The following is a 15919-nucleotide window of genomic DNA, read 5'->3' on the forward strand; positions in this document are numbered from 1 at the left end:
TTGTTATTTACCTAATTAGTACCTGAACTTAAAAATCGTAAGTCAAATTCATACTTTTTTTTAGTGCATGATTAACTCCTTAACTTTATCATCCTCAACCAATCATTTTGCACCACATGTCTAATATTTAATATTTAAATAATTTATTTTTAATTCAAATTTAAAAATAAAGTAATTTGCTCCTTTTTCTTCTCTCCCGAGATCCTTCAAATTCTCTGTAACACTTTAAGAATTCAAGAATGACTGAACCCAAAAAATCTATTAAACAAGTATCACATTTGAACTCATTACCATCCCTATTTCTTGAACAAAGTTGCAATCCACATTAGTGGCAAAAGGAGGATTAATTTTCCCTTTAATATTTTTAAAAGCCCATTCAAGTCTTCTTCTTCACTCCGCACCTCCACCATCTTCATTTTTCATGTTCCGTCTTCAAAACCCATTCAGCCTTTCTTCTCGTGTTCCTTCTTCTTCACACCCTTAACATTTTGTCCTTGTGATTTGAACAAAAACCCAACAGGTGTTCAGTGAGTCCAATGGTGTTGTAGATCGATCGTTAAGACTTATTAAAGAGCAGAACTAGCGCCTATTTACATACAAAGTTCCACCAACTTCCTTAATCAGTACAGAAAGACACCATGAGTTTATCATATATGAGTGAATCTAAAATAGTGTTTTCCCAGTCCTATATTGAGACTTATTTATAAAAAAAAAAAAAACCAACAACAACAACCCAACCAGTTGAGATTTGGAGTTTCTAAAAGGTAGCTTTGAAAGGATTTCCAATAACAATTCATCAAAAAAGAAAAAAAAAGTTTTCAACGGTGAATCTGCTTTTGCCACTAAATCTAAACTCTTATTTCTTATTTTGCCTACTTCACTAAACATCTTTGGATGTTGATTGTGGGTTTTTAGAATCTAAAAGTTGGTTTTTGGTTGAAAATAGGAGAAGAAACCAGTTTGGAGAGAGAATATGAGATAATTAATTAAAAACTTTTTTATAATAAAATTAAGGGTATTGTCACTTAATTATAATAAAATTAATGGTTGAAAATGTTTCCCTTTATTTTACTGAAAATAATTTCTCTAAAATTATTTACTTTTTTAGAAAAATTAATATTTTCCCATATTTGGATATTTTTCATTCTTTAGTAAATTTCTTGAAAATATTTCATAAAAGTTGTTTTCAATGAAACAAACATACATTTGATATTTATGATAAAGAGTTTAAATGAAGTTGTGGATTGATTATAAAGTGATATTAAGGTGAAATTATAGTAAATAATTAATCTTCATGACGTTAATGATTAAATTGTAAACTATGAAATTTATAATTGAAACAAGTATGCATGAAAATTTGTTATGTGAAATAAGATATTATAATGAATTATTTGATTAAAGTGCTTATATGGTGAAAAATAAATTACATGACAATAGGAACTACATTAAAATTTGTATAGAAATTTAAGTATGAAACAAATTAATATGTGAATAAGGAAATCATGATAAAAGTTTAATAAACGTGTTATGAGATGATGAAATATGCATAAAATGTGGTAAAAGTGAAATTGTGAAAAAATATGGAATTTTTTTATGATGGCAAGGACTAAATTGTTAAACTTGAGAAAATATGTGGTTGAAATAATAGAAGTGAAATATATATAAATTTAATATGTGAAACAAGATATTGAGATAAATTATGTGACTAAATTGTAACAAGAAAAAAAATTGATTTAATATGATTAATTAGTAAATATTGAACTTTTATGACAAAAAGGGATTAAGTTGAAAAGTTATGAAAGTTTATAAAAAATATTTGATAAGTGAAGAATGTAGTATAGAATGTTACAGTGAACAAAGTCTTATCAATTTTAAAAATGTCTTATAGAAAAAAATTTGGTAAGACATTTACGGGAATAAACATGTAATTTTACGTTGACCATCCTATTTTACATGAAACAGACATCGAAAAAGGTATAAAATATTTTTTGTAAAAGCTTTTATGTTCAAACAAACGGAGCCTTAGACACTCAAAATAAAAGTTTGTAATTTATTTTGGTCATTTTTGTTAAAATCACAAACGACAAACTGACATGGTAGTTAAAAAAATTGTTATAATAACAAATTTAGGCTTTAATTTTTACATATTATATCAATTTAATCATAACTTAAAAAATTAACCCTCAAAATTTATAAATGTTTTCAAGTTGATCCTAATTCTAAAAAGTTTAAATAAATTATAAAAATGAATAAATACTCATGCAAAATCAAAACATTTGTAAATTTTGAGGGTTAATTTTTTAAAGTTATGATTAAATTGACATAATATGTAAAACTTGAGGGCTAAATTTACTATTATATCGATATTTTAACTGCCATGCAAGCTTGTTGTTTGTGGCTTTAATGGAAGTGAACAAAATTACTAAACTATGTAACGTGGGTGTTAAAATTGCAAACATTTTATTTTAAGTGTCTAAAATAAAAATTGATTATAGTTGGGTGATTATTTGTGCAGTTTACCCTAAAATTTAAAAAAATTAAAAATTTAAACTATATTATTTTTGTTAATACACTTGGCATGATCTGGTTGGTTGAAGATGATAAAGTTTACTAAGTTAACTTACAGTTTTCAAGTTCAATTATAAAGTAGGTCCAAAAAAAACTTTTAAACACCAAATAAATTCAAATTGAGAAGATAGCTCCGTATATATTAAAAATAAAAAAACACCACTTACAGCAACAATAATATAAATGAAGTATTTTACGGTAAAAAAAATGTTTTTTTAATATGTTGATTGATTTGTGTTGTATATAGATTTTGTATATTTCCTCGTCTTTATTAATTTTTGTAGCCTATTTAATATTATTTAAATAATTTCAAAACTTAAGGTATATTTAACTATACATTAAATATTAAATGGTTAATTAAGTTAATATAACTCATCAATTGGATTTTAATTTAATTAAAAATTTTATTAATACGTAACAATTTTATAATATAATAAATGTTGTTACAAAATAAATTAAGTTTTTTAATCTTTTTATATTAAATTTAAAAATATATAAAGGCTATATGACGAAATATTATGATTTATGATATTTTAATTTTATTATTTTAATTAAACCCTCATTTATTAATATGTATTTTTTATAAATATATTTTTTAGATTAATTTTTTAGTTTTATATATAAATTTGATGCGTTTTTTTATTTTATGAATTCATATCATTATCACATAATTTTTTATGTTATGTTATACTTTAACAATATTTCATGTGATATATTGTAAGTGACTTATTATATAATTATTTATCCTTAATATTCTTTTTTTAAAATATACTAATTGCTTGTTTTAATATTATTAAAATAAAATTTATTGTATCTACAAATTAATTAGAAATCTTTTTTTTAATCTAAAATTGAATTAAAAATATAAAAATAATTGTTAAAAGTTACGTAATAAGAGATCGCTTCACCAGAATTTGCCATGTTTGTGTCAATGTTTTAAAAATATATATTATATTCTTCCTTTTTCAAAAATATTTTTATAGGATTTGAAAAATTAGTAAATTATTTATAAAAGAGATCAGTTTTTAACAGGTCAGAATTAAATATGCATTTTTTTAGAGTTAAAATGTAATTTTTTTGTTACATTAGTTCATATATTTATAATTTTTAAAAAGTTAGATTAAAATTTTATCATTTTTAAGGATCACAATGCAATTTAACCATTTAAAGAATGTGATAATTTTGATTTTAGGGGCATGTTATTGTTTTTAGAGAAATGAAAAGAATGTAAAGGAGGAGGGAGAGCATGGAATAATAGAGGTCAAATTGTATTTATCTTTTATTTAAATATTTCAATGTAATAATTTGACGCTACTTCTGTTAGAGAGATAGGAAGGGCGGATTGAAGCCCTGATAAGTTTGAGTGATATACAACTAAACAGGTTGACACTTCTGCTTAACGTCATCACTCAACTTCCGACCTTTGGTCTCTATTGGGATCAGCAAAATGCATACCCCTGATAAAATTATGATCACCTCAAACATCCCTATGGCAGCTGTTTCGTGACATCCCTGCACTAATGCTACTGCTACGTAGGGGCACACCATCCCTCCAATTCTTCCCATCGAGCTTGCCGCTCCAAAGCCCGTTGATCTTACCGCCGTTGGATATATCTACATATTGTTATGAATTCCAACAAATCAACTGCTTGCATTGCAAGTCAGCAGAGAAACTCATTGATTCAAAGTTTTTTTAATTTTTACCTCCGGAGCATATATAAACAATGTGGTGAAGGTTGCAGTGATGCATATTCGAGAGCCGAAGAGAAGCCCCGTTGTTACCATTTCAGACTGCTGGAATACCAAGGGGAATATCAGGACGCAACAGATGAAGAACAAAACTGCCATCGAAAGCCTACGACCCACTCGATCTACTGTCAATGCTACTATGATGAGCCCCGGAAACTCTATGCAACCAAATCAAACCTCAAATTAATTAAACCCAAGTAGATGAAATTAGTATATATATATATGAGTGAGAGTGAGACTTGAAGCACCTGCAAAAGTGGTGATGAAAACATCTTTGTAGTTAACATCCTCGGTTTCTTCGGCTTTCACTTTGTGGCCGGCGCATGCACTGCGTCCGGCGTTTAGCTCGGTTGTGAGCAACACTAGGCCATAGTAGGAAAATGAATTTCCAAAGAAGACAACCCATAAGAGTAGGGTTGGCCTGATTAATTCTCGTGAAAGAAGCTTCAATATGGTTGTCAGGGCTCCTTGTTTATGCCTCTTTGTAGGAGTTGAATCTTGGTCGGACGCAACTACGTCGTCATCAGAAACAAGGGTTCCAGAAGGCACTTCGGTGCCATTGACTTTAGCTATTCTGTCCAGAATAGTCTTGGCCTCCTTTATCTTACCGTTCAAGCAGAGGTATCTCGGTGACTCGGGTGTGCATAAATAGAAGATAAGGAGACCAAATGAAGGGATGGAAGAAAAAGCAAGCAGCCATCTCCAACCCAGTGTTGGCATCACAGCCCATGCGATGGAAGCTTCAAAAACAGCGCCCACAGTCCAAAATGCTTGGAAAACAACCATCCAAGTGCCTCTGTTTGGGGGAGGAATGAACTCTAGCAGCCAAGAGCAAAGCACAGGCCCTCCTCCCAACCCAATACCCACCACACAACGAAGAACCAGCAATGTGGCGTAATTTGGTGAGAAGGAACTCATAAAGCCTGCTGAAGTAGTGACCAGTGCGGTCATAAGGAAACCTTTCCTGAGGTGATACATGTATATCTATATCAAATTCTCGTGCAGCAGTACGTGGGTTTTAAAATGTGGTGTTAAATAGACAATTGAAGCAGAGATTTGAGTGCAGAAAGTGTTCCCACCTTCTTCCATATTTATCTGCGATTACACCCCAAGAATAGGCTCCGACTAGCATACCGATGAATACCACACTAGTTATCAAGCTTTGTTCTTTGGCTGAAAGACGCCATATTCTTTTAAGTACTGGTCCTATAAACGACAAAAGCATCATTTCCATGGCTTCTGAGACCCAAGCCAGTGCAGCATAAGCAAGCACAAAATACTGGTATTTGCCAAACCCCAAGGTCAAAAGTGCATCGTCCACAGTGAATGTGTCTCCTCCTCCTCCTCCTCCTCCTCCCATCTTGCCAACTGCTCCAAATCAGGTTAGACAAATCTAATATATCACCACATTTGCTTCAACATATATACCATTTTATTAATGTTGAACCACTTGACGTATCTAAACATAAATTTTAACACTTGAGCTATTCAATAATATTATCGATCTTCCTACTGCCAAAACCTTCACAAGCATAACCCCAAAAAACATTTACTAGTTTTTTGTTTTTTAAATTACATTACTTTTTATTGAATTCAAACTAAATAATTTAGAATTAACCGTGTTTTTCTTTTGTGTTTAAATATCACTTAACTGGTGAAATTAAGTACTAGTCCTTACATCAAATTTCAAGATTTTCAGAATCATAATATGAAAGAATAGGAGGAAGGTTGATTAGACAATATCATGGAGCAACTAGAAATAAAACGAAAAATAACCTGATTCAGGCTTCAAGGTAAGGAAATGCAAACGTTAAATGAAGTTAAAAATTTTGTTGATGATCAGAATCTTTTCTTTGTTGTTAATAAATCTTCTTCTGTTTTTTTCACGGTTGGATGTTCTATTTTCTTTTCTGTATCGTTTTTTAAGAATAAAAAGGGGGGAAACAATAATACTTTATTGGTTTTTAAAAAATAAAACATTAAAAATAAGTGGGTTTTGTTTGTTGTGCCTGTCCGGATTTTCTCAAGGTGGTTTTGACGAATTCAGTAGTGTATGTCGGACTTCCTTCAAATTAAAATCAGAGTAGATCCATGGTTTTAGGAACATGTTAACTTTTTCCGCTACTTCTTAAACTAGCTTTTCCCTTTCCTTGGTTTTTTTTAGAATATTATTACACCTGGTTTTTTCAAAGCTTCCTTTTTTGAGTGAATGGATTGTATCCAATCCAATCATAGGCCCATTAGTAATCCTTTAACATACGAGCAGGAATGCAGGATGGCTTCGGCTTTGCCCACTATCTTGTTTATACAAAAGAATAAATTTACCATTTTATTTAAAAATAAAATAAGTAAAATTATAATCAAACATACTTTAAGGCCCAACTTAAATTATTTTTAAATGAAGAAAAATATATTATAATTTAATAATATAAATAGTTTGTTTTTTTATATCATTCAATTCAATTCATCTGACTTATTAATTAATTTAGTCATACAAATAGTTGATTGAGTCTTAGCTCAAATCGCATGTTAACATTAATGGGAGACAACATTAATGGCAAACAATACAAAGTGGTGCAAGTTTAGCACCCTAAAGTTGACTTTGAAAAAGTGGCATGGGATAATTTTTTTTTGGTCCTTGAGATAATGGGCTATTTATTGTTTGGTCCTTAAACCTCAACTATAAATAGGCCTTCTCATTTCTCATTTCAATTCATCCCAACCAATCTTTCTCTCTTAGTTTTCTCTCTTCTCCCATTTGAGAATTCTTAAGGAATTCTATTTGTTTGTAATACTTCGGAGATAGTAAAGTTATCATCTGGTGTTAGTGCCCGAGGACGTAGGTATAATTTACCGAACCTCGTTAAATCTCTTGTGTTCTTTCTTGTCCTATTTTTCTTTCAATATTTGAGGGTATAATAGTAGTATTTAATTGTGCTATTAAATTACTATAGAAGGGATATTCTGTCTAAGGAAAGACTTGGTATTTAAGAGATCCATGTGATCCACCTCTCTTCCCTGGGAATTGAACTTTGTGTGATTTTTTTAGTACAATAATTTACACGCTTCCGACCCTATTGGAACAACAAGTGGTATCAGAGCCGAAGGTTAATCGTAGTATGCTCTGTGGTTGCAGTTTGAACTGATCTTCCACATCAGAAAAGATTTCCTTAGGTATATTGAAAGATTATGGAGAAAACGGTCGGTGTAGGAGCTTCAACATCGTCCATGTGGACAAGACCGACAATTGCAAATGCAAGATTGGCCGTGGAGATCTTTGATGGCACGAGCCATTTTGGTATGTGGCAAAGTGAGGTTCTAGATGCCCTTTTTCAGCAGGGTCTAGACATTGCCATTGATGAAGAGAAACCAGATGATGTACAGGAGAAAGATTGGAAGGCGATCAATCGGTTGGCATGTGGCACAATTCGATCATGCCTTTCTCGAGAGCAGAGGTATGCTTTTTCAAAGGAAACTTCTGCAAATAAGTTGTGGGTGGCACTTGAAGAAAATTTTTTGAAGAAAAACAGTCAAAATAAGCTCCACTTGAAGAAAAGACTGTTTCGCTTCACATACGTCCCAAGTACCACAATGAATGATCACATCACCAAATTTAATCAGTTAGTCACTGATTTGCTGAATATGGATGAGACATTCAAAGATGAAGATTTGGCTTTGATGCTGTTGGGGTCACTTCCTGAGGAGTTTGAGTTCCTAGAAACTACTCTACTTCATGGCAGGAGTGATATATCTCTGAGCGAAGTCTGTGCGGCCTTATACAGTTATGAACAGAGAAAGAAGGACAAATAGAAAAACTCAATCGGAGATACAGAAGCTTTAGTAGTCCGAGGTCGTTCATACACTCGGAAGAAAACTCAAAAGGGGAGATCAAAGTCAAAGTCCAGGCTCGGGAAAGATGAATGTGCTTTTTGTCATGAGAAAGGCCACTGGAAGAAAAATTGTCCAAAGCTGAAGAATAAGGGAAAAGCTGCTGTAGATGCTTGTGTTGCTAAGCATGATACTAGTGACTCTGAACTATCACTGGTTGCATCATCATCGTCGTTCCATTCAGATATTGGATTCGGGTTGTACCTATCATATGTCCCCTAACCGGGAGTGGTTCTCTGATTTAGTAGAACTAAATGGAGGAGTTGTTTATATGGGCAATGACAATGCCTGTAAAACTGTTGGGATAGGTTCAATCCAATTAAAGAATAAAGATGGATCAACCAGAGTTCTGACTGATGTTCGGTACGTGCCCAGTTTGAAGAAAAATCTCATCTCATTGGGAGCCTTAGAATCCAATGGTTCAGTTGTTACTATGAGAGATGGGGTTTTGAAAGTGACATCTGGCGCACTTGTGATATTGAAGGGCATCAGGAAAAATAACTTGTATTACTACCAAGGTAATACAGTTATTGGAGCAGTCGCTGCAGCTTCCGGCAATAAAGAATTGGACTCAATACAGTTGTGGCATATGAAGTTGGGACATGCCAGCGAAAAATCCTTGCAAATTCTGGCAAAGCAAGGATTGTTGAAAGGTGCAAAGGCTTGCAAATTAAAATTTTGCGAGCATTGTGTTCTGGGAAAGCAAAAGAGAGTGAAATTCGGTACTGCTATCCATAATACAAAAGGTATTTTGGAATATGTTCACTCAGATGTGTGGGGGCCTTCCAAGACACCTTCATTGGGAGGAAAACACTACTTTGTTACTTTTGTTGATGACTTTTCCAGAAGAGTTTGGGTGTATACCATGAAAACTAAAGATGAAGTGCTTGGAGTTTTTCTTAAATGGAAAACTATGATCGAAAACCAGACTGGCAAGAAAATCAAGCGGCTTAGGACGGACAATGGAGGGGAATATAAAAGTGATCCGTTCTTCGATGTGTGCCAAGAGTATGGTATTGTTCGACACTTCACAGTTAGGGATACACCACAACAGAATGGAGCGGCAGAGCGTATGAATCGAACATTGCTGGAGAAAGTTCGATGTATGTTGTCCAATGCTGGGTTGGGCAAGCAATTTTGGGCTGAGGCTGTGACATACGCTGGCCATCTTGTTAATCGTTTGCCATCATCTGCATTAGAAAGAAAATCTCCTATAGAGGTATGGTCTGGAAAACCGGCTACAGATTATGATTCCTTACATGTGTTTGGATCCACTGCATATTACCATGTGAAGGAGTCAAAGTTAGATCCGAGGGCAAAGAAAGCTCTCTTTATGGGAATCACTTCTGGAGTGAAGGGATTTCGTCTTTGGTGCTTAAGCACAAAGAAAATGATCTGTAGCAGAGATGTTACCTTTGATGAATCTGCCACATTGAAAAAGGTAGCAGATAAAGATATTCAGACGAGCAATACTCCACAGCAGGTGGAGTGTACTCCAAAACAGGTGGAGTTTGAGCAGATGGGGATTTGCCCAGTTAATAAGTCTAATTCTCCAGCCACAATGGAGGAATTAGAGGTTGAAGAGGTTCTGACCCAAGAACCACTAAGTACACCAGAACCAGTTGCAGTTGCAAGGCCACGGAGAGAAATTCGTAAACCTGCTCGATTTACTAATATGGTGGCCTACGCCCTTCCCGTTGTTGATGATATTCCTATCACTTATCAAGAAGCAATGCAAAGCTTAGAAAGTGATAAATGGAAAAGCGCCATGGATGAAGAAATGCAGTCTCTCCGGAAGAACAATACTTGGGAGTTGGCGCAATTACCGAAAGGTAAAAGGGCAATCGGATGCAAGTGGGTATTCGCAAAGAAAGATGGATCTCCTAGCAAGAAGGATATTCGCTACAAGGCAAGATTGGTAGCTAAAGGCTACGCTCAGAAGGAGGGAATTGACTACAATGATGTATTTTCCCCTGTTGTGAAGCATTCCTCCATTAGAATTTTGTTGGCCTTGGTAGCACAGTTGAATTTGGAGCTAGCTCAACTTGATGTTAAGACGGCTTTCTTGCATGGTGAGTTAGAAGAGGAGATCTATATGACTCAGCCCGAAGGATACACAGATGCTGGTGGTAGAAATTGGGTTTGTAAGCTGAACAAATCGCTATATGGATTGAAGAAATCCCTGAGGCAGTGGTACAAGCGATTTGATAGCTTTATGAGAAGGCAGAAGTACACAAGAATCAAATATGACAATTGTGTGTATTTGCAGAAGCTGCATGACGGATCTTTCATTTATCTACTCTTGTATGTTGATGATATGTTAATCGCTTCGAAGAGCCAAAAAGAGATAGATAAGCTGAAGGCTCAGTTGAATCAAGAGTTCGAGATGAAAGATCTAGGTGAGGCCAAGAAGATTCTCGGCATGGAGATAAGTAGAGATAGACAGAGAGGCAAGCTCTGTTTAAATCAGAAGCAATATCTGAAAAAGGTATTACAATGTTTTGGAGTAAATGAAAACACAAAACATGTAAGTACCCCACTTGCTTCTCATTTGAAACTTAGTGCTCAATTATCTCCGAAGACTGAAGATGAAAGAGAATATATGGCGAAAGTCACATATGCTAATGCAGTTGGGAGTTTGATGTATGCGATGGTGTGTACGAAGCCTGACATTTCACAAGCTGTTGGAGTTGTGAGCAGGTATATGCATGATCCTGGAAAAGGACATTGGCAAGCTGTGAAATGGATTCTACGGTATCTTCGAAAAACCGTAGATGTTGGTTTAATTTTTGAACAGGATGAAGCACTTGGTCAGTTTGTAGTTGGATATGTTGATTCCGACTTTGCTGGTGATTTAGATAAACGTCGTTCAACTACGGGGTATCTGTTTACTCTTGCGAAAGCCCCTGTGAGTTGGAAGTCTACCTTACAGTCTACAGTAGCTGTGTCTACTACAGAGGCAGAATATATGGCAGTTACAGAAGCTGTTAAGGAGGCTATTTGGCTTAATGGATTGTTGAAAGACTTAGGACTTGTTCAAAGTCACATAAGTTTATATTGTGACAGTCAGAGCGCTATTCATTTAGCGAAAAATCAAGTCTATCATTCAAGAACCAAGCATATCGACGTAAGATATCACTTTGTGCGGGAAGTCTTTGAAAAAGGAAAAATTCTACTTCAGAAGATTCCGACAGCAGATAATCCCGCAGATATGATGACTAAGGTGGTAACAACAATCAAGTTTAATCATTGTTTGAACTTGATTAACATCCTGAGAATTTGAGCACCTTCAGGTGTATGGCGCTCGAGAGTGCATTTGTAGGCACTACAAAAGATAGCTTTATCGAATTTGGGGAGTTGAAGGAAGTGTGTGAAGATGTGATTATCCTAATCAAATCTTCAAGGTGGAGATTGTTAACATTAATGGGAGACAACATTAATGGCAAACAATACAAAGTGGTGCAAGTTTAGCACCCTAAAGTTGACTTTGAAAAAGTGGCATGGGATAATTTTTTTTGGTCCTTGAGATAATGGGCTATTTATTGTTTGGTCCTTAAACCTCAACTATAAATAGGCCTTCTCATTTCTCATTTCAATTCATCCCAACCAATCTTTCTCTCTTAGTTTTCTCTCTTCTCCCATTTGAGAATTCTTAAGAAATTCTATTTGTTTGTAATACTTTGGAGATAGCAAAGTTATCATCTGGTGTTAGTGCCCGAGGACGTAGGTATAATTTACCGAACCTCGTTAAATCTCTTGTGTTCTTTCTTGTCCTATTTTTCTTTCAATATTTGAGGGTATAATAGTAGTATTTAATTGTGCTATTAAATTACTATAGAAGGGATATTCTGTCTAAGGAAAGACTTGGTATTTAAGAGATCCATGTGATCCACCTCTCTTCCCTGGGAATTGAACTTTGTGTGATTTTTTTAGTACAATAATTTACACGCTTCCGACCCTATTGGAACAACATCGCATGGATATTATTGCTAATACAGGAGGATATAGAAGTGTGCTGAATCGCATTATCCTCTTATTTATGAGTTGGAGAGAGGCTATAGATATTTTTAGACAAAAAAAATTACAGTGATGCCTAATAAATAATTTAATTGATTTCTCAAAATTTTAAAACCAAATTTATCCCACCGATTAAATTATAAGCTTTTTTCTTCAATTCTTTTTGGTTTATTCTATGCAATCTATTAGAAATAAAAACGTATTTCAAATGAACTTATTATGCATTACTTAGTTCATAAAAGAAATTTATTATGTATTAGACTTTATTGCACCGCGAAAATCGTATTTGTAATAAATTATTAATTAGTATTTATTTTTTAGGTGAGTTGTTTTTTAAAGGGTAATATTTTCTTTTAAATAAAGGGCTGCTTACTTTGAATTATTGTAACTTTAATCTAATTTCTATGTTACTTAAATTCAATGAGAGTGTGTGCCTTAGTAGAGGTTGGATGTTGGATTTTTGGATATCCAAATTTTACTCTTACCATGCTTAACTGAGCACATACTAAAGTTTTTCCTTTAGCACTTTTTTTCCTTATATTTTTAAAAATTGCAATACTGCCTCTTAATTTTTTTTTGCAGACTGCAAACCAACCTTTCCATACAAAGAAAAACAATCAAAAGATTATTTTGGAAATTAAAGAAATGATTTTGGTTGATGAAAAACTTCATTTTGTTTTTTTTCCAATACAGCAACCACCTCTTATTTCACATAATTTTCAAAAACTAAACAAGGAAAAAACCACCAATCATGTCTTAATTGAAAATCTAGGTATAAAAAGAAAAGGAAAATTATTTTTATTTGAGAGGACCAATTCTTTTATTGTTCGCATATTTTGCTGTCTCCGTCCCGACAATTTACAAAGCTTACAAAGCTATACTAACATTTCACGTAAATAATTTATAAAGTTGGTAGATAACAATAATTTATTGTTTAGAAAAGTTTAGTGTATGGTACATGGTCGTGTGTTTTGTGTGATTTAAGTTTTAATTAGCACATATGGTCACAGTTTGTTATACAGTCTGAAGGCACGATCATGTGACTTCACTTACACGATTTCTGTCCTTGCATACCATGTGACAACACGATTGTGTGATCCTTGTTTTGTATTTTTTTTCTTTTTTTGAATTGTTTCAAATGAGTCATTGCTTCGTTTTAAACTATTTTAGAGCTTCCCTGAATTCGTTTTAACCTCGATAATATACAAATATCATATTTTTTTATTATAAATCTGATGATCATTGATCTTTTGGAAAAATTTACATTGATATAACATGATTTTGTTTTATTATGCGTGATAGCATCTCGTAACCTTAATTCGACGACAGAAACATATAAAGGATAGTTGTATTATATAAAGACTTTTTTTTTTGTACGTCTTATAAAGACATAAAATCATAACTTTATGTTATATAAAATTATTTTGTAAAATAATATAATCTTATAAAATGATATTTCATTAAAAAATATGTGCTTATGGTATATATCTCGGATGCGCCTATCAAAATTAATAATTTTAATTTTTTATTTATTTCGTAGAGGATTGCTATTGCGCAACATATCAGTGAATCAAGGTACAACTTACTTAACATTAATAGTTTTATATGAAAAATATATATATTCTTTTAAATATATTATATGGTTGATGTTTGTTTTTACAAGGTTAAAAAAATTGTGGGTGAAGCTATAAATCTGAAATGGGAGGGAGCCATCCAAGTTTCTCAATTACTTCAAAATGGGATTTCTTTCTCGTTTCCTACAAATAATTATTCTGTCTTGCTGACTAGACTTCTAGCAATAATATAAAATAAAAGGTATGGTTATAGTTATGTAATTTCATTTGTGTGATTTTATTATTATTTGGTCGAGTTACGTTAAAATTTAGTTAATTTTTAAAACTATTTCCATATCATCAACAAACAGTGTTGTCAAATTGAGTTTAATAATAAGCTTATAAAAGAGCTGAGGGATTAAGATTTACATAAAACAAAATGAAATAATGTGGCTGGTTGAATTGAATTATTAAGGTAAAGAATAATAGGTATTATTGATGTTGATGATGCAAGTCGCATTTTTTAGTGTGAAAGAACAAACTGCCATTTTTGCCCCTGGGTTCCCCATGGTTGTCGTCTGTCCCCACTCAACTAATTATGTGGTTTTCAAACAAAGCAAAACATAAATCAACATTGGGTTAGTTTATAAAAGCTTGGTTTTAGAAGAATTTTGAGTTGGTTAATAGTGTGATTAAAACAGACATGCGATTTAGGAATTTATTAAATTATGACCATTTCTCGTGTGAATAATATATGTAATAAATATATTTATTAATTTTTTTTATAAAAATAAATCATTTTCTATTGGAATGGTAAAGTTAAATATTTAAAATTCATTGTGTCATGACCAATTGAATTTTAGCTCTAGACATTATATAAAAAATAGCAGATGTTATAAATACGTATAATGAGATTAATGTTTTAAAAAAATTCATTGTGTCATGAGTTTGAAATCTCATCATAATTGAGTTTTTATTGATTTTATATAAAAATAAGACAAAAGCATCCTTATAATAATACAAGTAAATTTCCAATTAAATTGTTGCTCCGTTGGCTTTTTTTTTTGTGAACTACAAGAGGGTAAAACCATAACAACAACGAGACTAACGCAACTCGTACCCAAGCCACACTTGAGGCGATGAACATCCTGACCATCAACTTAATGAGATACTTCAATATAAGTATAGATAACTTCCTTTGTATATAGAAAGGTTTTTTTTTGATAATTCTCTACCAACTAAATCAAGAACTTAAATGCAAGTAAAATTAAATGCTTGACTTTTTTGTGGAAAAAAGGACAATATGTAGTAAAAGTTTAAAAATATAATTGAATTTATTTTCCAAAGATGTAAGGTTAATTGACCGAATTAATCGAAATATTCTGACTCAATTAACGATTAAATAATTAAAAAATTTAATTAATTCAATTAATACTAATTTAATTCGATTAACTGTTTAAATACTACTACCAAGAATAACCACTAGGCTTTTAACAAAGGGAAAACAATATATATATTGCATTATGATTTAAGAGAGGGCAAAAGGAGACGATCCCAATCCCAATAGGCAAAGGAGAATAAAAAGATTGGTTGTTTAACCAATGAATGGGTAGAACAGGAATCAACTACCACCACTAGAATTAGCATATCACAATCTTTAATCTATTTTTGTGGTGATTAAGAGGATGTGTCACAACTCACAATCCTTTTTTAGTCTTTCTCACCATAGATTTTTAGTAATCATCTCCACTTTGTTTCCCAACCTGTTTTAAGCAACCCTGACATCATTCAAAGGACCCACACTTGAGGGCCCCATATTTATTCAATCGTTTTGGCAAGGAGTAATTTATTTGAGCACTAGTATTCTGTTTGTCTGATATTTATAAGGACATACAACAAGAATTGCAGATTGAATCGTGCGCCTATTCTTAGTATATATATTTATTTATTGACTAGTGAGGTAACAACGGAATAAGATGTTGGTTTGATGAAAAAAGAGGGAGGACGAAGGTAGGAAGGACTTTTTGGTATTATGAAGATAGTTCAGAAGTGTAACGTGAGAAGTCTTAGAGAATAAATTTATTTGAGATTTTTTTTAACGGGGATAAACTTAGTTACATGTCTGATGTAAATAATAGTGATGT

General features: G+C 32.6%; 1 protein-coding gene across 1 annotated transcript; it reads right to left on the bottom strand.

Moving 5' to 3' along the window:
• Window positions 1-3825: 3825 nt before the first annotated feature.
• Window positions 3826-6250, bottom strand: LOC107903234 (organic cation/carnitine transporter 7). Its single transcript, XM_016829275.2, has 5 exons — window positions 6094-6250; window positions 5397-5685; window positions 4566-5281; window positions 4273-4475; window positions 3826-4182 (listed from the first exon to the last, which is right to left on the bottom strand). The coding sequence occupies exons 2-5, from the start codon at window positions 5675-5677 to the stop codon at window positions 3943-3945; spliced, it is 1440 nt and encodes a 479-aa protein (XP_016684764.1). The 5' UTR covers window positions 5678-5685; window positions 6094-6250; the 3' UTR covers window positions 3826-3942.
• Window positions 6251-15919: the final 9669 nt, after the last annotated feature.

This window comes from Gossypium hirsutum, chromosome D05 (assembly GCF_007990345.1).
Source record: "Gossypium hirsutum isolate 1008001.06 chromosome D05, Gossypium_hirsutum_v2.1, whole genome shotgun sequence".
Taxonomy (NCBI): Eukaryota; Viridiplantae; Streptophyta; class Magnoliopsida; order Malvales; family Malvaceae; genus Gossypium; species Gossypium hirsutum.

Excerpts from the sequence above, each read along its gene's own strand:
- LOC107903234 (XM_016829275.2), bottom strand. The coding sequence starts at position 5,677 with ATGGGAGGAGGAGGAGGAGGAGGAGGAGACACATTCACTGTGGACGAT. Across the intron at positions 4,476-4,565 it reads TTTCATCACCACTTTTGCAG|AGTTTCCGGGGCTCATCATA; the intron begins GTGCTTCAAGTC and ends TTGGTTGCATAG. Across the intron at positions 4,183-4,272 it reads TGTTTATATATGCTCCGGAG|ATATATCCAACGGCGGTAAG; the intron begins GTAAAAATTAAA and ends AACAATATGTAG.